The sequence below is a fragment of the Colletotrichum jinshuiense genome, chromosome 11 (genome assembly GCF_051148585.1).
Source record: "Colletotrichum jinshuiense chromosome 11, complete sequence".
NCBI classification, from domain to species: domain Eukaryota; kingdom Fungi; phylum Ascomycota; class Sordariomycetes; order Glomerellales; family Glomerellaceae; genus Colletotrichum; species Colletotrichum jinshuiense.
The window spans coordinates 636004-656259 of record NC_139304.1 but is presented as its reverse complement, the minus strand read 5'-3'; the positions used below and the strand labels follow the sequence as shown (position 1 = coordinate 656259).

At 48.6% G+C, this 20256-nt stretch overlaps 4 protein-coding genes across 4 annotated transcripts; all 4 read right to left on the bottom strand.

Moving 5' to 3' along the window:
* Nucleotides 1-1753: 1753 nt before the first annotated feature.
* Nucleotides 1754-2272, bottom strand: EsH8_XI_000117 (uncharacterized protein; the record flags this gene model as incomplete). Its single annotated transcript, XM_083274025.1, has 1 exon — nucleotides 1754-2272. One exon carries the CDS (start codon nucleotides 2270-2272, stop codon nucleotides 1754-1756), a length of 519 nt encoding a protein of 172 aa, XP_083120361.1.
* Nucleotides 2273-8301: 6029 nt separating this feature from the next.
* EsH8_XI_000116 (pyridoxal phosphate-dependent aminotransferase) lies at nucleotides 8302-9255 on the bottom strand (the record flags this gene model as incomplete). Its single annotated transcript, XM_083274024.1, has 1 exon — nucleotides 8302-9255. The coding sequence occupies one exon, from the start codon at nucleotides 9253-9255 to the stop codon at nucleotides 8302-8304; it is 954 nt and encodes a 317-aa protein (XP_083120360.1).
* Nucleotides 9256-14422: 5167 nt separating this feature from the next.
* On the bottom strand, nucleotides 14423-16517 carry EsH8_XI_000115 (uncharacterized protein; the record flags this gene model as incomplete). Its single annotated transcript, XM_083274023.1, has 7 exons — nucleotides 14423-14732; nucleotides 14790-14871; nucleotides 15113-15179; nucleotides 15237-15316; nucleotides 15813-15886; nucleotides 15954-16235; nucleotides 16429-16517. The coding sequence occupies 7 exons, from the start codon at nucleotides 16515-16517 to the stop codon at nucleotides 14423-14425; spliced, it is 984 nt and encodes a 327-aa protein (XP_083120359.1).
* Nucleotides 16518-17670: 1153 nt separating this feature from the next.
* On the bottom strand, nucleotides 17671-18750 carry EsH8_XI_000114 (uncharacterized protein; the record flags this gene model as incomplete). Its single annotated transcript, XM_083274022.1, has 1 exon — nucleotides 17671-18750. One exon carries the CDS (start codon nucleotides 18748-18750, stop codon nucleotides 17671-17673), a length of 1080 nt encoding a protein of 359 aa, XP_083120358.1.
* Between the last annotated feature and the right edge of the window lie 1506 nt (nucleotides 18751-20256).

Here is a 20256-nt window from a genome sequence, read left to right as displayed (position 1 = left end):
AATTTACAACGTATAGCAGCTATTATTTAAGGTAAAAGGTCCTTAAAGGTGTATTTAATAGGAATATTAAGAGAAGTAAGAAATAAAGTTAGTACTATAGTTATACCTCTAGTACTAGCGCCTACCTCTAGAATCCTTAAGGGCCTATCGCCTTAAATACACTTTAAGAGTTAATATATAAGGTCTTATATTTAACCTATAAGTATAATATTAAATAGGTAGTCTTAATATAATCCTATAATAAGCTTTTAACCTTTAGGGGAGCTAAAGAAAATATAGATTTTATTTATCTTGCTTAATAATACTTAAGCTAAAGACTTTCTAGTATAGTATATAAGCCTTAAAGCTACCGCCTAGTTTAAGTGTTTCTTTAAAATATCTTTTAGGATGGCTTTACTTAAATAGAAAGGTATTACTACTATAGTCCTTATTAGCTGCCTACTAGTAGTATTTATATCTACTAACTATATATTTATCTTAAGGAAGCTATATATTTATCTTATTAACTACTTATATTAAGGGAGATATAGTATACGCTTAATATTAGCCTCTATAGAAATAGTATAAAGAGAACAGCTAAGCTATTTAAACGCCTTAATAATAAAAGTAGTAGTTAGTTAGCTTATAGCTATAATAATAATATAGTTAATATTATTAAAATAAAGGTCTATAAGTTGTTTATCTATTTATAATTTAACCTTATTAAAATATTTAAGAATTATAACTAGTTAAGTTGTAGCTAGTATTAACTTACTAAAAAGCTATCTTACTTATCTCTAAAGGGGTACTACTACCTATATTAAGAGGAGTTATAGAAGTAGTAGAGGCGTCATTTTAGTTTATATTAAACTAGTTATCTTAATTAAATAATAATTAATTCCTATTACTATCCTCCTCCTCTATTTAGCTAGTTCCTTATATTAAGTAAGAAATAAAGTTAACAAGCTGGCTGACGCTAGTAGCTTAAAGCAGGTCTACTTAGTCTATAGCAACCTTAAAGATAAGGTTAATCTTGTAATACAGCTTTATACCTATTAAGGAGTTAATACTAATATTAGCTAGTTAGGTTTTAAGATGATATCTCCAACTTATATTCCTGTAACAGTAGCTATAATCCTCTTAACCTCCCTAGTAGTATTTAGTCCTTTAGGCGTAGACATGTCGGGGGGAGTCTTTAGCTTCTGTTTCCTTATCTGCTTCTTTTTATTTATACTCAGGTGGCCCTTAATCCTGGCGAAAGACGTCTTCCCGCTCTATTGTGGTAGTAGTCGGCCGGCGACAGCAGCATCCTGGCTAGCCGCCGGGACGTCGTCCTTGTTTATATATATAGGTCGGGTTATTTTTATTTATTGTTTGTTTTTTAAGCTGGTATTAAGTAAAAGTAACTCTACAACAATATATAGACCACACCTTTTTTTCTTGTAGGCGACCCCGCACCTTAACCCTAGTATTCTGCTAGAATACCGCCTGCAATGGCGGCTAGGGTCTTACTAGTGTCTTGTAATAAAGATAGCCAAGTTGAGCTGCTTGTCTGTTTGTATACTATATTCTCCTAGAGGCGTTGTTCGTGTCTATCTCTATAACCCCCCCCCCCCCGTTGGTTGTCCGTTGGTTGTATCCGTGCGATCTGCAATACTAGTTAATCTACAGGTGATGCTATCGACGACCAGTAGCCTCTCTAGGTCTTTAAACGTCCCAGCGATGCCATCCCGTCCGTAAGCTACCAACCATAGAGTACAAAAGATGCCGACATCTAGCAGCGGTAAAAGCACTTCATACTCTTCCAAGGCCTATCCGCCCCCGTGGCTTTGCAGCTGCCACTTCCTAGAATCTGATTGCCGGTCTCGGTCATGTAGTTCTTGCACCCAGTATCGCTGAAGACCTGGCAGTTGGTGCCGTAGGTGCCATCGCCATTGGCGAAAATGGCGTAGAAGTTCTCGTAGACGTAGCAGTTGCCCGCGCAGGTGGGCTTGTAGCTGCCGATCTCGTATGCACTGTGGCAGGCGGACGAGGTTTGAGCATAGAAGGTGACGCATTGTCCGTTGGCGAGGCCTTTGGTGCCGGTGCAGGCTGCACGCTTGTCGAGGCGATGCTCCTCGTGTCGTAGGTCGACGATCTTCAGGCCGTCATCAGTGTACTCGGGGAGGACGTTGTAGTCGCTGGTGTCGATGCTGCTTTCCACGACAGGAAGAGTCTCCTCTCCAGCCGGCAGAGCGATGCCCGTGGCAGCAAGGTAGGCGATTGCCACGATGAAAGCGCTGAGCTTGTGCATTTTGAATCGTTGAGTCTTTGAAGGGGAAAATGTGATTTGGAGCTCCCGATCACAAGTACTTGGTAGGTAGCGTGAAGCAAGCCGCTGAAGTCAGTTTGTGATGTCTTGATTTTGGAGACTATGAGCTGATGAGGAAATGGTAGAAGCCTGACTGAGAACGGGCTCTAGCGCTTTTATAGATAAGAAGCTATTGCTTTTTCACCCGAACCTGAACAGTTCCTGTAGTCCCTGGCAGAGTTCAGAATAGCCAAGACAATACACGCTGCATGTAGCCTTGCCCCTGCGTCTTGTTTGTGAAGACATTGCAATGCAACATACCATTGTATTAATTTGGCGCAGGTGACTACAGTTTTCATCTTGGCGACAACAAGGGTATTTCAGTTAATAATAGGAACAATGAAGCATGGCATTATCACCGAACATTGACTTCATATGATGCGGGTGATTACAGATTTCCGGATCTAGGCACCAGAAGGGAAATATACCCAAGAGTGAGGATAAAATTTCTCCAAACGATACAAAAAAATACTTGTGGTTGAAAAGTTGCAAACTACACTTGTTCGTGTTGAATCTCACGAGGGCTGCTTTGTAGTGCTTTTAGATATCTTGTACACTAATGCAGCAAGCAAAACGGACTGAAAATGAGGTTGTCTAGACACCGCCAAAATTCCGCGCTGCAAGTCTTGAGCCCCCATATTCTAAGCCTATAAATAATAGATTATGTAGGCATTCTCATTTGTTACATTGCCTCCTTTCTAGGGCCGCTTAATGCTAGTATCATTCTTGGCTTTGTGGATATGAGTAAGCCTACTGCTTGGCCTCCACTATTGATGCGTATAAAAAATGCTAGCTAGGCCTTTTGTGGAGGTTCGTCTGTTTTACAGGCCCCACGCCTGGGGCCGAGAGTGCATGTCGCTGACACATACCCGTCCGGAACGAACTGGCGTCTAAATTCTAGGTTGGTCTATAATGTCTTGGAAGCTTGGTTTGTTAAGGGAAGCCGGAATATCGGCATCGTGAATATTGGCAAGAGGACGACCATGTAGAATACTTCCTTTACCTAGCAAACTACTACAGCTGTCGCGATTCGCAACGACTGATGTGCACCCGCTCTAGCAAGGATGATTGCAGCCTGTGGACTTTTTCGCAGATTACCACAACAGAAGCCATACCGAAGCCAGCCAAACATTTGACACAAATATTGAGAAGACAAAGCCAAGAACGTATGAGAGCATGCGGCTTGCTGTATTTGCCGTTGCAGCGTGGGCGAACTCATCGAGTAGGTAACCGAGCATGGCCTAGCCTAGCAAATAAGTACCGCACACGAAGACTGCCACGCCAACATCTACCATGGCCCAGTGCATGCCCGCCTCGGCCGCCCAACCATGGCAAAAGAGGCCGATGGGGATCATAATGGTTCCCGGGATGAGACACGGGACGTGGATATCTGGGGTGGGATTGCCATTTAGGGCCGTGGCCTTTTATTTTGTGAAGCCCCGGTCCATGAAACGATCTCCCGTCTTGGCAGCAATAGTAGTTAGTGCCTGCGGGGACAGCGATGTAGTGGAGAGAGCTTATAACCTCTGACTGGCCAAAGTGATCGCTGCACACAGTGGCGAGAGTAGAAAGGAGAAGGCAGTAGATGCCGAAATTCAAAGTCATGACCAAGTCGATTACTTGAATAATTGGCCGTTGCCAAAGAAGTTGTAGCGGCCGGCGCAGGTTGTCGGTCCTAGCGCCTGAGCCTGTACAAATTCCACTGTGCCCAGCGCCATCCTCTCCAGAATGTCTAACCACTTTTGCTTATTAAACCTCGTTCCTACGACCCTGGCTCATCTTCAAGAGGAGAGTAACTGTGGCTTTCTAGTATTGTTACGTTGTACTCTCATCCCTAAGTTAGCAACTAGGTTTATCAGCGGAACTAACTGTGGCCGTTCTTTCTTGATCAGTTATGCTTCCAATTCAGACCTATCAAAGATTGATAACACATCTCCTTACCAACTCAAAGAGCCTGCAGACCGCAAGCTTGTCTTGGGCTGCCTCCAACAAGAATAAAAAAAGATTCTCACCCTGAAACAACGGTCTGCTACTGATAGCCCACTTGCTATATCTACCCACCCTCGTTCTCCCATTTTTACCCGCGCCCAGCGCCGCATTTCGTTGTCCTTGCTCTCACCGCTCCCCTGCGTCTCTTGCCAGTAAAAGCTGAACACCTCACCAAAATATATTATTATTTCCAATCAAGACCTTGATGCAACAGCAAGTAGCACAGCTTGCCAAAATTCCAAGCAGTCTCACGTGCTCCGATCGATACTGGCCAAACCCTCCTGACCACCAAAGCGACGTGCTCGGGGCTTCCATTTACGAAATGACAGAATACAACTACCAAGCCCCCGTTGTCTTAAACTGTGTCTCTCACAAGCCATTGCTGTGCCCAAAACCATAGCAACGAGCAAAAACATACGGCACCAGGTGTTCGCTGGTCGTCACCGACCCAACTACTAATCCGGCCCTCACTGGCTTATCTATGGGAGAGCGGACGGGATCCCGAGTTCTCCAGTGGGTATGGTCGTATGTACTATGCCGACTCGATAAAGTTGTTTAACAAGGCTCGAAGTGAGTGGGCACTCCGAGTCTGCTACTATAAAGCGGGCGGCATCCCCGTGCAAGTATAGCTATAAGTCTGGTCGGAGAACAAAACCCAGATGCAGGAGGACATCATGCACACCAATCGTGGAATGAGAATAATTTTTTGTTTTATACGTAGAGGATGGCATCGCAGGGCGAGCGAGATGCGAGCTGGATGTTCACTGATCGCCTTCCCTTCCCTTGTACCAATGCATTGTCTAAAGGGTAAATGACAGTTATGAATCTCCTCTTGGTTGTGAGCTTTTTGAGCTCTTTGAGCTCGGTTGATGATGCCTAGGGGATTAATGGCTACAGCAGCGGAATTCGGGGGCATTTATAAGGTCCCTTCCTTCCCGCAAATCTTTCCGTGATCTTGTAGGTCCGGAATTATGACACACTGAGATTTTACTGGGCAAAGGTACAAATAACGGCTCACGCAGGTCGAGATACAACAATGATTTACTTGTTTTGGCTCTTAGCGCATCGTTTTACTTTGACTTCTAGTATCCTTGACTTATCTCTGCATGCCTAAGATCAGGCTACCAGCGGTTTCGTATCGCATAGTTAGTCGGCGTCACAAAATCCTTGCGACTACTTATAATATCTAATCATGAAAAGATATTGGTCCCCACAATGTCCTCTCGGTTGTAGGAGAGTCCTCACCATAATGATCCCGAGGCGAGGTGCTGTAGACCCAAATCAAGTCGCCCTGCACCTCCCCTCCCTGCCTTCCCGATCTTCCTACTCTTGCCTTAGCCCACCGTGGGAATACAGTCCAGGTGAGAGAAGAGCGCGGTGTACCACTTGCCCAATAAAAAAAATTAAAAAAATAACCTCAGATGCCACACGACTAGGCCCACCTCTCAGGCGCGTCACTCCCACTCGTGCCAGAAATCGCTCGACTGCACGGCGGTTTACCACGCGCCTGCCTCTCTCTTGCCTCGGGTGGTCCTTCCTGGACTCACCCTCTCTCGCTCGCTCGCTTAAGCCCCGCCTGCCCATCTCGGTGAATCCAAAGGCCCCACCTCCAACCGATATATTTTGAGAAGAGCCCTCTTCTGCTTCATCTTCGACAATAAATCTTTTATTTTCCACCTGTCCGTTTTTCCCCCACTTTATCTCATTGTCACACACTCTCTCATACACAATCTCTCACACAAACGTTCTCATCCTCTCCCACATCCTCTCTGTCTCCTACACACACTCTCACACTCAAATACTGCGCTGCTTTGTGGCCGTCTCAAGGCCTCTGTACAACATACCCTTGGCGATGCCACCTGCATCTTGGAGCTTCTTACGAGTACGTCTCAAATGTCTACTTTTGGCGAGGATTGTGTGTGCTTACCAAAATCCCAAAGCATTTCTGTCTGCCCCGATCACTTCGCCCACGCAGCCAGTCCCCCAACATCTTTTCAAACCTGCCCTCCAACGGTGTTCATCATGATTCGGGATCACACACCGTGGCTGTGGCAGACAGCGCATTACGTTTGAGAAGATACTGAGTGGCAAGACCTTTTGAGTCTAAACCAGGAGGTCTTCAAACCCCAGGTTGGCCTCATCTCTTGAATATTTACCCGCCGAATGCTAACTACAGCAGCTTTGTGCGCGATTCAGAATTTGCTTTCGTGGCAGCCTGCAAGCTATCGCGACAAGTCCTTCCCAATCGAGCACACCCACGTCGTACTCCGTCTTCTCCATCTCTAGCGCTCGTCCCTCCGGCGCCTATGAAGCCTCGACCGTGTCCTCGAGCCTCCCAGCTTCTACCTCATAGGTAGTCCAAATCAAGACGAGCCTGAGCATTGTGGCTTGCGAGCAAAGGACAAAAACAACAACAAAGGAGTTGCCCCGAAGCGCTCCTGGGGTTTCTTGACACCTAGCAACAGAAGTCATAGACGACAACATCATTTGTCCTCTCAGGCGCCTGATGTGGGATGTGGCGAACCAAGCAGCCCATGGTTGGGCCTTGAGAGCCTATAGCCGAGAATTCGGGCGGTTTTGCAGCCCAGCCTTCACCAGTCACTCCTTTTCTCGATCAGGATCTCCGATGAGGGTCTCTCTGAAACCTTCTCCCGCAGAAGCACTGTATCAGACATGCCACGCTCTGCTTGACACTATCTGCAATCCCACACGATTGATATTCTGCTCATTGCTACAATCTCACCCACCGACCGTCCAGCCAAAGCCACACACCAGCGCCGCTTATCGACTTCTGACATGCATCGCATGGCAGCTGCGTGACTACCTTGCCTCTGCTCCAGTACCCCTGTTTCATAGCACTGAAAGCCCACGATGCAACACCAATGGCAACCTTGGCCATCCAACCACGAGTCTTTCTCACGTGTTGGAGATGGCGGCGGCTGCAGCAGCAGCAGAAGCAGCGATGGTGGCCCGAGCAGACCGCTGCAACACCAAAACTACGATGGACGGATACAAACACCAAAAAGCCCCTTTGTTCAGTACAGCGAGGACTGTGGGGCTTCCACTTGAAACTCAGAGTGTTCTTCGGCTCTGGTGCCCCTCGCTATTGCCCTTTCGGGGTGAAGTACGACTCAGTGGTGGTGTGGTTTAGGTGGGTGGCGGAGACAAGACGGGGAGACAGCTAAGATAGGTGGAGGGAAGGAGGGGATTGGGCGGGGTAGAGTTGAGTTGAAAGAAGGAGAAGAAAATAAAATACTCTAGAGGCGCACAACAGGGACGTGACAGGCTGTGTGCAGATAGCTACGCGAGAGACAATACAACCAGCCGAATTGAGGCGTTCGCCGCAAGGATCCCCACCAAGAGCCGTGGCTTAGTCATGGCGCATAGATAGTAACAGTGATTCGGAACGGGCTCTCTTTAGTTATTTCTATTCCGCGTTCGTGATCGCAGCTCTTAGTTTCCGTCGCCCGTCACATGGCAAGACATAGTCATCGAACAAGTGACGGGCCGCCAGGTTAGTATGAGCGGTGGGCAAAGGTCCTCCAGCAAGGTCTCTGAAGTCGTGGAAGCTTATGACAGCGATGACGATGATAGCAGGGACGGCAATAACAATAACGACAACGAACACGACAATAGGAATAGCAACAATTGTGATAACGGTGGCGATAACAAGGACAATATTTCAGACAGAGACTTTTAAGAACAATTGATGACTGACAGAAAGACACCTAGTACTCTGCGAAAATGGCCAAGAGTAACCGCCTATGCAGCAGAACCATTGAACTGGATCCAACCACAAAAGCCTAAGTCGAGGCAGAAGCATTTTACGATTTATGAGACTCGAGTTAAAAGCAGGAATGGTGCGTCTAGCGAAAACAGCGACTGTAGCTTCTTTGAAATCTTAATTCTCCTGCAATTTGATGCAGTAAATATAGTAAGATGTTATACTATGAGCAGCCCGATGCTACCTCACGCAGGTGCGTCTACGGATCAATATATTTCTTCAGACCACGGAGACGCTCTTTTGCATCTTCCAACACTGAGTCCTCCTTACAAATCGCAAATCTCAGATAGTTCTCTGCCAGAGACGAATTATCCGGAAGATAGAACTCAGTAGGGGGTATAGCCGCGATTCCCAGTTCCATAATAAGAAACCAACTCAACTTGAAGTCTCGAGGACGGGAGGCGACATGTGCCGGGAATTCATACGAGTCGGGGATCTTGACCTTTGAAAAGTTGACCAAGACAAAGTAGCCGCCCTCCGGATCGGAATATGGCAACCCAAGCTCGTGGCAAACCTCGACGAACCGCTTGATCTTGCCTTGCATGCTACTACGCGACTCCTGCCAAAATCCGTTCACTCCCGCCAGCGCATAGCCGGTAGCGCAAGCCTCCTGCAACGGGCTTGGGCTCGAGTAACATACTCTAGTGTGTGCGGCGCTCACGTGTTTGATGAGGTGCTGAGGCCCGATGAGGAAACCGATCCTCCAACCAGTCGCGTAGAAGCTTTTTCCAGCTGAGCCAACAGTGAGTGTCAAATCGCGAACTTGCTGCGAAAGAGTGGCGACGCGTGTAACAGGGACGTAGTGAAGACTATCGTACACCTCGTCGGACAGTATGATGATGTTATTCTCAACGCAGAGCTGACTGATTTCCTCGAGTTCACCGCGAGAGAACACTTTGCCCACCGGATTGTGGGGAGTGTTGATGACGATCATCCGAGTCCGTGGACTGATTGTGTCTCGCAGCTTCCCCATGTCCACAACCCAGTCGGCTGACGAAGACCTGGCATAGTTTCCACTCTTGGGAGGGTTGAGAGGGACATATCGCACCTTTCCACCCGCCATTTCGATGTTGCTGATGTACTGGTCAAAGAACGGCTCGAATACGATGACTTCGTCGCCCTCGTCCACGAAGGCGAGGAAGGCACATAACATGCCTAGCGAAAAGATTAGCGGCTAGTCTCAGTACTTCCGACAACTGCTTGTTGTCGACATGGTCTCGAATACTACCTTCATTGGCTCCAGTCGTGATGGTCACTTCCGTGTCTGGGTCGATTCTTGTCTCCAAAGCCTCAGAGTATGACTCCGCTATGGCGCGCTTAAGCGACGGTCTTCCTGTTGTTGGCGAATACTGATTCGAGTCTACTTTCGTAACCGCCTCTTTTGCCGCGTTCATGATGAACTCCGGAGGGTTGTAACCGCTGATACTCATATTAGATTCTACTCAACGTGTCATAGAAAGTGGCTCGGCGCACAAGAAACCCTGGCCCATATTGACGACCGGCTTGACCTGTAGTGCTTGTCAGAAAGGTTACCCAGGCGAACTACTATGATTACGAACCATCGACTTAGCAGCAGCATTATTGATGATGGTCCTTTTTCAAAAGTCAGCTTCGCGTTTGTCCGAAAAGAAGCGAGATCTAACTAACCAGACGTCCTGCCGTTGTCCAGCAATTCGCCTCGCGGGCTTAGGGAACCTTGCTTGGAAGGATTCTGGAGTCGTCATATTGAAGTAATTGCCGGTTCTGGCTCGTCACATTTTACGCCTCGGTGAGAATCTTAGAAATTGGCGTGAGAGTCCAAGGGAAAATATATCTACGCGGCAAAAGTTCATTGTCGTTTAAACGACGGGATAAGTGGGTGGTGGCCTCAGAGCCGGGGGATGCTTACAAACACCCGATTCGACCGCATTGGCGGCCCGGATGCGTGTTCCTATCTTTATCCGCTGCACTACGACAATGTTCCAATGACCTTTGAAAGATTGGTATCGTAGAAGGTTACATCCCGTCGGATGCTAACGACGGTGAAGTACCTAAGCCCGATAAGTCTTGCTATCAGGGCAAATATTTCAAGCCAAACGGGCGAAGTACATAATTATTAGTTCGTACTTTATCCTCTATACTCCTGTTGTTGTCCATTTTGTTATCCTTCTCACCGTCTCTATCGTATCTGTCGTCCATAGTACTAGGCCTGCGTGGCCGCATAGCAAGGCCCAACAAAGTGACTTGATGCATCGACCCAAATCGTACAAAAACGACCGCATGTAGCACTATTTAATTGTGCAATTTGGCTTGTTTGAATTTGGGCTTAGCTTTGAAAAGCTGTAGCGAGCATCTTTTTACAGCTTGAGGATCGATCTGCTAAAAGAGAACGAGACCTGGATATTTCCTTTCCTTGAGCTCCTCCCAACTCACGCATTCATGTTGATTGGACAGTCTCCAAACTTCATCCAAAAGACGATGAGCTACAAAGATGTTTCCAAATCCAATTGTGGTTTCCATAACATTGAGCCTGTACTCAACTGTCAAGCGGCTTGCTTTCGTCATACTGCAGACTCCGGCCATGAAAAGCGGGAAAAGCATACGGGCCTCCATTTCGGAACCTGGACGTATGAGCGAAAGAGCTGAAAGTATGTTGTCTGATCCTTTTCTCATCTGTGCATCTCCGTTATTCATCCGCTTCGTTACCTGCAAAAGACGCATGATGATGGCCCATTGCAGCGCAAAGCCGACGGCTCTGGCCTCGGTCAATTGTCGAGAATCCTCCACAGGCGGTGGCTGCCAGCTCTGAAGTCTTAATTCAATTTCTCTGGCTTCTGATTGAAAGTCGGCGGGATTCGCATGAACTTGACGAGAAGCAAGTTTGTTGATTTGTGTAAGTGTTTCGTATAAGTCGACCGAGATGCCAAAGAGGGGATGAATTATATGCTCATTCGTTGCCTCTGGGTTAGTGACAGATGTCGCAAGACAACGACCGAATATCTCAGGAGCCTTGTCGGAGGTTATTGATGCCATACAGGCCAGATAGTTGTATATCTCGATGAGTGCATGCATTGGCCCTGATAGGACATTGGCCTCGAGCAGAAGAGATCTAGCTCCATGTAGATGAAAAAGCCATCTTCTTGAATCTCCAAGACATACCTAGATACTGTCAGTACTGGTAGGATAGTTTCAGATTTACAGCACTTACCTCCGCCAGACAAAGCAGCAATGTCGCCGCGAGTGGCCATACAGAGCCTTCTCGGTGATCATCCAGCTCGGCCATCAGTGCTTGTAATGTCTGACTCCTGTGGACGAATAGGTCGTGTTGAAAGTCTGGGTAGACTTGTGAGAGGTGACTGGCAGATAAAGTTACTAGCGCGTGGCGCATCGCCAGTTGTTCAAGTGCCATGGGCACGATGACACGTATAAATGGGTTGAAGCGATCATCTACGACTGCCAGCACACGAGCCACAGTCTGAAGGAAATGGTTCAACAGGTGTCTCTCCACGATCGTCCAGCTCTTCAACACCTGTGGCGTTACTCCGGTTAGGTTATTGAGAGCTGTGGATGGAAGGAACGTAGCCAAACCCAGCTCATCATCGCTGGCGCATGGCATGCCTAAGCCCACAAGGGCTGTGCTGTTTGCGAGAGCCGCAGCTTTTCTCGTCTCGAGGCGATCATCCGATTCTATAAGTGAAAGCCAATTGGAGAACGAGGTCAACTGAGTAGACAGATGGCTGCCATCCGGAACATCGACGTCGGCCCATTCTTGGAACAGGTCTGGACTGCTGACAAGCACATCACTACTCGACAGCAGAGGTGGGCTGTGGTTCTGGTCAGAGTGGCTATCGCTACTTTCAACAGCTTCGGATGTCGGCCAGTTGCAGTCAAAGCCCAATCGTTTGCAATCCGTGCAAGCAGGTGTCTTTTCGTCGCATTTCTTGCGCCTTTTCCGGCAGTTCAAACATCCCGTCGCAGACTTGCGGTGCTTTGCCTTCTTCTTGCTAGATTTGTCGACATGGGTTATTGCCGTGAGCCGGGCCCCCAAGCTCGCGCCATAGGAGCATGCAAGCGACAGCCGGCGGCAACGAGAGCAAGGGAGCTCCCGTGTGCAAAGGGCCTTGATGGCCTTGCACCTCTGGCATGCAGTGGTCCTACGGCCCATTGCAGCAGATGCCGCAGCAATTGTGGCTTCTTGTGCCGGACTTCAGCTGAGGCACTTCTTGTTTCGACCCAGTTGTCAGAAAGAGCTGGAGCTCACTCTGTTTGATGGAGTTGACAAGCCTCCGCAAGGCAAACAGATGGCGGCTATCTCGTATCGGTCATCAGGGGTGATAGGGTCGGATCTCGCCGTGGTTTTCCGCGCCCCAGAATACTCCGTCGTTTACGAATGCGAAGTTCAGGACTGGTCCCACCGATAGGAACCTTTTTGCTCCCTGCACTCGCGGGAACGGCGCACCATACCCGCGGGATGTGGGCGGGGACAGGTCCCCACTGCCATCCACTCAGAATTGGAATACGCCGTCGTTTACATGGATGTATATTGTTGCTCACAACGAGACTAACCCTAGTAGGCGATGTTAGACACCGTCGTTTGCAAGCTCTGTGGAACCGATTGGAGGTCCGGAGATCAGCAAATAATCAGGAGGCACACTTGATGTGATTTCGGGCATATCTGAGGCTAATAGCCCAAGGCGCTTGTGAACATCAAGGCCCATAACGACGTGCACTATTTTGTTCTGGCCGGCGAACAAAACGGAATCAAACCAAGTCTGACTTCGAGCTGCCGGCCTACTTGAATTTTCGAGCTGACAATAATGCATCACGAAAAGCAACTCGACCTGTCCGCTGACATCGACGACCCCGAGTCATGGCAATTTTGGGGCTTAGTTGACGAAGAATTTCGTCAAGTAGGTGACTGTGGCTTGCAGTCTTTGCTATTTCACTGACCCAGGGGCCAGATGATTCAGGATAATGCCCCGAGAAGATTTCCTCCCGTCGATATTTCCAAACTCACATCCGTTCGAGAAGCATGGGTCGAGGGAATGACCCAGGACATGTTGACCCTTCAGGAGGCCGCCAAGAATGAGGTGTCTTTCAGTGAGATTCTCATACCGCGCCGAGACGGAACAATGGGACATGCTCTAGTCTTCAGACCAAAGGTGATCACTGCGCTTGAGGCACCCGCGGTCGTTCTGATCCATGGCGGGGGTTTCCTATTTGGATCTGCCGAGATGGAGGCACTGGCCTGCATTGAGGCGACAAAGGCTCATGGTTGTGTATCACTGAGCCTCGATTACCGGCTCTCACCCGAGGCTAAGTTTCCAGTGGCGTATGAAGATTGTTGGGATGCTTTACATTGGGTATGTCGATCTCGCTACCGTCACCCGTACCTGTGTGGCCTTTGGCTGACCCAAAGGGTCTTTGATGAAGGTAACCGAAAACGCTGAAGTTCTCGGGGCGGATTTGACTAAGGGATTTGTCCTGGGCGGCACCTCCTCCGGTGGCCAAATGGCCGCCGCGTTATCTCACATGGCCCGAGATCAATCATTGTCACCTCCCCTGACCGGCGTATATCTGAATGCAACATCCATCGTGCAACCAGATGCCATCCCGACCAGGTACAAGTGTTGGTATCGGAGCAATGATCAGAACGACGGCAAGACCGGTCTGTCAAAGAAGACAACGGCCTTGTTCCGAGCAGCCGTTGCTCCAGACATGACATCGGATCTCTGGAACCCGCTGAATTGGAGCACCGGGCATGAAGCTCTACCGCCGACATACTTCCAGGTTTGTGGAGCAGACATCCAAAGAGATGACGGGCTGGTATATGAACGGGTTTTGAGGCACGAATATGGGCTTGAAACCAGATTGGATATGTATCCGGGTCTTCCCCACGTATTCTGGTATCTGTACCCAAGTCATTCAATGTGTGAAAAGTTCCGGAATGATAGAACGCTTGGTCTTGGATGGCTTCTGAATAAGTGCTCCCGCACTACCTGATCATCAAATATGTTAATCACATGGAGCTTGAAGAATCGTTTTGATTCTGGAAGCAATGTGATGAGCTGGATTGTGGAGTGACTGCTGGTAATATGTATTCAAACTCAAATATCACAGAAGTCTCAATCCTAGAGAGATTGATATATTCAACTTGAAGCATATTCATATGGGCTCAAGCAAATACATAGAACAAGTGAGGACGTTTCGCAAATCCAAAGTTCGATTCAATCCGTTAGACCTAATCCATGTGCCCAGGCCTCTCGCAACCAATTCTGGACACTGTTCTCTCTGATACACACCCATACTATGGACCTCCTTCACCTCCTCCAATTTTATACTTAGAGACTCTGACTTGCGGCTTTGATCCCATCCTTCTGTAACTTAACAGAGCTAGCCGCGTCTATGCTTGTCGTTTTGGCGACCCCCTCGAGAATCATGCCGCTCCCGTTCAGCCCTTCAGTGCCATTCCTGTCTGTCTCATGCAGTGCATCGAACTTGGCATTAATTTCCTCCAGAGTCAGTCCCTTTGTCTCAATCCAGAAGTATGCCACAAAGGCGAATTGGACGGCATCCCATCCGGCGTTGATCATGTAAGTCTTCCAGCCGATGGCAGCGAGAGCAAAAGGCCACACAAAAACACTGAATAGACTGTCCTCGAGTTAGTCAAACATCCATGCTGTCAACTTTACAGCGGGAAGAACTGACCCGCCACATGTGATTGCAAATGTCCAGGCTGCCATTCCATTACTCCGGATTGAATAATTGAGCACCTCGGGTGGATACAGGACTGTGAGGGGGGTGATACCAATCGCGTAGCTTCCTTGGAATAGGAAGACAGAGGCCACAGTTGCATAAACGCCTGAAGTATTCTCACCGCCCCCGTAGACTGCAAGATTTATGATTAGACTATCACCAACAATCGAAGACGATGCGACAATGGAGGGATTACGGACCTTTCGTCAGAACACCAACTAGGAAAAGGAATGCCGTCATGAACCCAACTGAAATCAGGCACATTGTCTTCCTACCAGCGACGTTCATGAGGTACGTTCCGATGCAGGCAATGACAAGACACCAGGCGCTTAGAATAATGTTCTGTCTTAAAGGTTAAACACATCATGAGCCGTGCTGAGCAGTATGGCTGAGACTCACAATCTGCAACTGTGTCTGTGAGTTGTTGATGCCGGCCTTGGTGAGCATGTCTCCTAGGTAATACGAAACGATGTTGTTACCTTCGGTGGATGTCAGTTTTTTTCTTCTCGAAACCGAATGGCCATATTTGGGCACTTGGGCGCTCTCACCACTCGACATCGCGAGGACTGCCATTGAAATTGCTAGCATCAAACGTCTCCTCGAACTTGGAGTGCGTAACACCTCCGCATACGTCATCTTTTGGCCAGACAAGCGCTCCCATTCCAACATGTCGACAATCTCTCGGTGCTGTATCAAGGTAGCTGGATCATCTTGGTCTCCATTGCTGTGAGTTGATGCGATTGATGCCAAAGCGTCTTGCAGCCTGCCCTTATGAGCTAGCCAGCGGGGAGATTCTGGGACGAAGAGAAGCACGACGAGGCAAAATAGGCTGAACACAGCCTGCAACATGCAAGGCAGCCGCCAGGACCACTCGCCAGATATGTGGGAGGTCCGGTATGTGACTCCAGCAGCTATCAGAGCGCCTAAACAGGTCAGACTACCAAACGGTAATCACTCGAAGGGGAAAAGACTGACCAACGTAGTAGATAGTAAAGATGAAGCTCAGGCCAGAGGCTCGGTATTTCGTAGGCAGTGTCTCCGCAAGCCACCTGAACAACCCACAGTCAGCCAAAAAAGCCCGGTTTCTTTCCAATAGCAATGGATTTAGGAACCTACGACGATGATGCGATGGAGGAAGTGCCTGATCCTGCCCCAAGAATCATTCGCCCAACGACGAACATGGCGACGTTTTGGGCAACAGTCATGAAGACAACACCAATTATTTTCAGAAAAATTGAGATCAAAACACCAGTTCGCCGACCGACCCGATCCACAACTGGCCCCATGAACGTCGCCACAATTGCCCAGCCGAGAAACGAGGCAGCGGCATTGAGAGATTTTGTAGCAGTGGTCAGTTTGAGAGTCTCGTTGTACGAGGGGAGGATGTTGATGCCGTTTCTATGTTGTCAGTTGGTAAAAAAAAAAATTTAAAACAAGTGGTGAGCAGGTAGAGAGACACACATGAGCGCAGTGTCGTATCCCGTTGTCTGTTTGTGCGGTTAGTTCATGCGAACAACTGCAAGCAAGAAAAGGCTGGTATTCGCCCAGAATACACGCAGCTGACGTCAGACTTACCGTTGCAAACACACACGATGCAAGAATGGTCAGAGCGATCGTGACTTTGCTCGACTTGTAAAATTGGAGCGGACCAAGAGGCCCGTCAAAACCAAGTAAGTCCATTGTTGCGGATATTGTTTTCTGTGGCAACCCGAGACAGACAGACAGAGAGAGTGAATGTGTATGTGCTTGAAAACAACATAGGTCATGGCTTTTACTTATCCAAAGCCGCAATTGACGGCAACACTTTCGCATCGTTGAGCTTGGTGTACTCGCGATGTCTCGGCGAGGATGGCAACGGCCAATGCACCTGTGACTTTGCGATAAGCCGACGGTCTATCGATCTAAACGACGGGATATTACTAATGATCCACTAAAGTCACTTGGCATCTTTGACACCTCATTTCCCCGCAAGACCCACCAACAACATTTCCTGGAGTCTCCCAAGATAAGCCAAGGTCGCGCATGACGTGTACTTCATCCGTGCATTTCTGTCTCTGGTCGTTGTGCTGATTTGCTTCCGTGTTGAGTTCGGAAAGCGAAGACCGGATCTATCACTCTCAATATCAGGCCCAACCTCAGACTTAGCCGATGAGTGTCTATACTCTGTCTAGTCTATACTAAGTTAGAGTCATCAGTCGTTGATGAGCAGGCGAGACAACTAGGCCTTTCTCCGTCGGACATCGCGCCCAGGGGTGTGGTGGTGGTGTCGTCTGCGTCGAATTGAGCTACATACCGAAAACGAACAGAAATAGCGATAGATAGGAACCGAGAAGCCCATTGAACCACTGGCATTGACGATGTCATCGGAAGTTGTTCATTCTCCCGAATTTGATACGTCAATAGTTTTCAATACTATGAGCTTCACTAGCCGAGCAGCATCAGTTGGCCATCTGGGCAGTCCCCTATACCTCTAATCGCAGCGTACTTAATATTTCTACAAGGATACTAGTAGTAGATAAAACGATAGGGATAGCGATAATAATAACGGAAGTAGACGACGATAATAGACGACGATAATAGACGACGACGGCGACGACGACGGCGACGATGACGACAAGACCAAAAATAATGATCGCAATAATTATAATCAAAGAAAGCTTTGGTTCGTGTAGTAGACTTGTTCAATGTGTATCTCATTCTGTTTACTGAACAATTTTAGAAAGAAACGATGTTTCATGGCTGCCGTAGTCAAAGGAACGTAACGAAATCTCCTTGGCTCAAGCTAGAATTTCCCGATCCCTCCAGTGACACCACAATAACATGACGGAGCCAACTAATAGGGTCTGGCACCCGCGAGCTTCAGCAGCTTGTTCGTGAGTTCCGGCTTCTCGAGTGGCTCGTCACGATCCTGAGGGTCCCTTGTTCCGTCCGGTAGAAGAGCATAGGTAGGACCAGCTGTGATGTGTTCATAAGGCCAGTGCGTCGTGCTTCCAAAGTGCTCAAACTTGTTCTTCTTCAGCGCTAACTGCTCCGGACTCGCAAGTCTCGCCGGCTGATACGTCGCGTAGATAGCCGTTCTGACTGTGTTTCCCAAGGGTGTGGGATCTGAGCCATAGTGAATAACTCGAGAGTCCCACATGATCAGGTCGCCAACATCGGCGCAAACCTTGTGCGGGCGCAGCCCACGATCTTCAAACCAGGTCAACTCCTCCTTGGAAAAGAGGTAAACGTCCTTGTTGTTTGGCAGGAGGGCAATATCGGGGTGAGTATCGAAGAACTCGTCGTTAAGCTTGTGGGATCCTGGGTACACAACTAGGCCTCCATCCTCGGGGCCATTGGGTGATAGGTTGATAATTCCCTGAACACAATGAACCCCGCGCTTCATCGGGCTCTGATCAATGTGCTCCCATGCCTTTCTGGCCGGCAAATCAGGTCGGTTTGGGAGGGTGATGTTCAGGCAATCGAAACTGACAAGCAACTCGTCTGTGCCCCACAATCGGCCGAAGGCATCAAGAACACCGGGTTCCATTCTGGCATCCCACATGAACTTCTCGTGGGCAACGCAGTAGCCATGATACACGCGGATTTTGTTTGTCAATGGGAGGTTGCTTTCTATCCAGGTCTCGGGATCGTCGAGTTTGAGCCCTTTGCCAAATGAGAGGAGCCAGTCGTGAGCCTTCTGCTGATAGTGGTTGGCTCGATCCTTTAGGATGGCCCCCTTGATGACGCAAAACCCTTTGTCTCTCAGTTCGGCTCGAAAGTCAGACGGCTCTAGAGAGCTACAAGGGGCAGTCAGTACGCCGTAGTTCCAGTGATTCGGTCGCTTGAGGGGGCCAGAGCTCACACACCTTTTGAGGACAGGAATTGGAGGAGTGATGATCTGGTCTGGTGAATCGATTGCGCTTGGTGCCATCTCGAAATTGGGCCAATTCAACTTGCTGGAAAGAATACTGAAGCAATATGTTGTAAGAAAATGCGAAGTGGGTTTCAGGCCGAGAAATTTGTACGCGAAATTGCAACCGAACGTCACAGGAGAGTTGGCCTCATGGAGTGTCGGCTTAGATGCTTGGGATGGACTTGAAAGGTGTTAGGGGCTGTTCCAAAAAGAACTCCTTACGTGTCGATAAACCCGTCGTTTAGAATGCCATACATGCATGTGGTCGATTCGACGATTCCGAATTCCGATCCTATAGTGTGATCACTGCTACTATGTTAACACCGATGCTTTTCCCGTCGCTTAGTATTCTCCGTCGTTCATGGTATGGCCCGACGTACCCCGGTTATCTGGTGATAGGCTGCGTTGTGGGGTTCCGTTAAAACCGTCGGAAGCGTGCTTGACGTACCGTAGATACCCCTCTTTGCCCGTCTTCTGCCATAATTCTTGTCACCAATTCCACATCACTCTCTTCCAGTCGTCTTTGGACATGTTTCGCTACCCAATTAGAATAGGAACGCGGCCTGGCGCCGCCTTGAAGGCGAAGTCTACCTCTCAATCGGCGGGCCGGCTGCTCTATCCGCGTCACGTCCAGACCATTGCCGCATCCCCTGCCACAAGGAATGCGTTTTACTCTAACCCATCCTTTTACTATGGGCTAGCAATCGGTGCCGCAGCATTTGGCTGGGGGGTTCATCAAATCTTGAGTCCATCTGCTGCGCCACTTGAGATTCAGTATGCAAACAGCGCAACTATGCTCCAGGTATGCAGCCAATGTTCTGATTGTCACTCAGGTGGCAAAGATATTTACCTCATTTTGCTAAGCGTTTTGAAGGCAGCAAAAGAGATCAAAGTCATTTTGGGCTCTGCAGCTGTCAGCTTTGACGAAGATGTTATTGAAGCGCATGGCCACTCAGATTGGTCCACTTCCAACTCAACCGGTCGGCCCGTTGCTATAGTGTATCCGAATAATACCAAAGACGTATCTGAGATCGCAAAAATTTGTTACAAGCACAGCGTTCCCATGGGTGAGAGCCCCATGAGTCACAATCTTCTACGCTCACTCACCGTTTAGTGCCATTCGGGGCCGGTTCGTCTGTCGAAGGGAACTTTTCATCGCCTTACAGCGGGATCTGCATAGACTTCACGTTCATGGACGAAGTCGTCGCATTCCATCCGGAAGAGTCTGAGAGCATCTCCTCCCCGTAAACCTTGCCCAAATGGTTTACTGACACATTGCAGCATGGACGTGGTGGTCCAACCGGGTGTGAATTGGGTTGATCTCAATAAGCGCATTCAAACCTCCGGTCTTTTTCTGCCAATGGATCCGTCACCAACGGCGACGATTGGTGGTATGGTTTCGACAAACTGCAGGTGTGTCGTTAATGTGAGAACATATGTTTCCATCTAACAGGATCACAGCGGTACCAATGCATTCCGATACGGGACGATGAAAGACTGGGTCATCAACGTTACAGTTGTGCT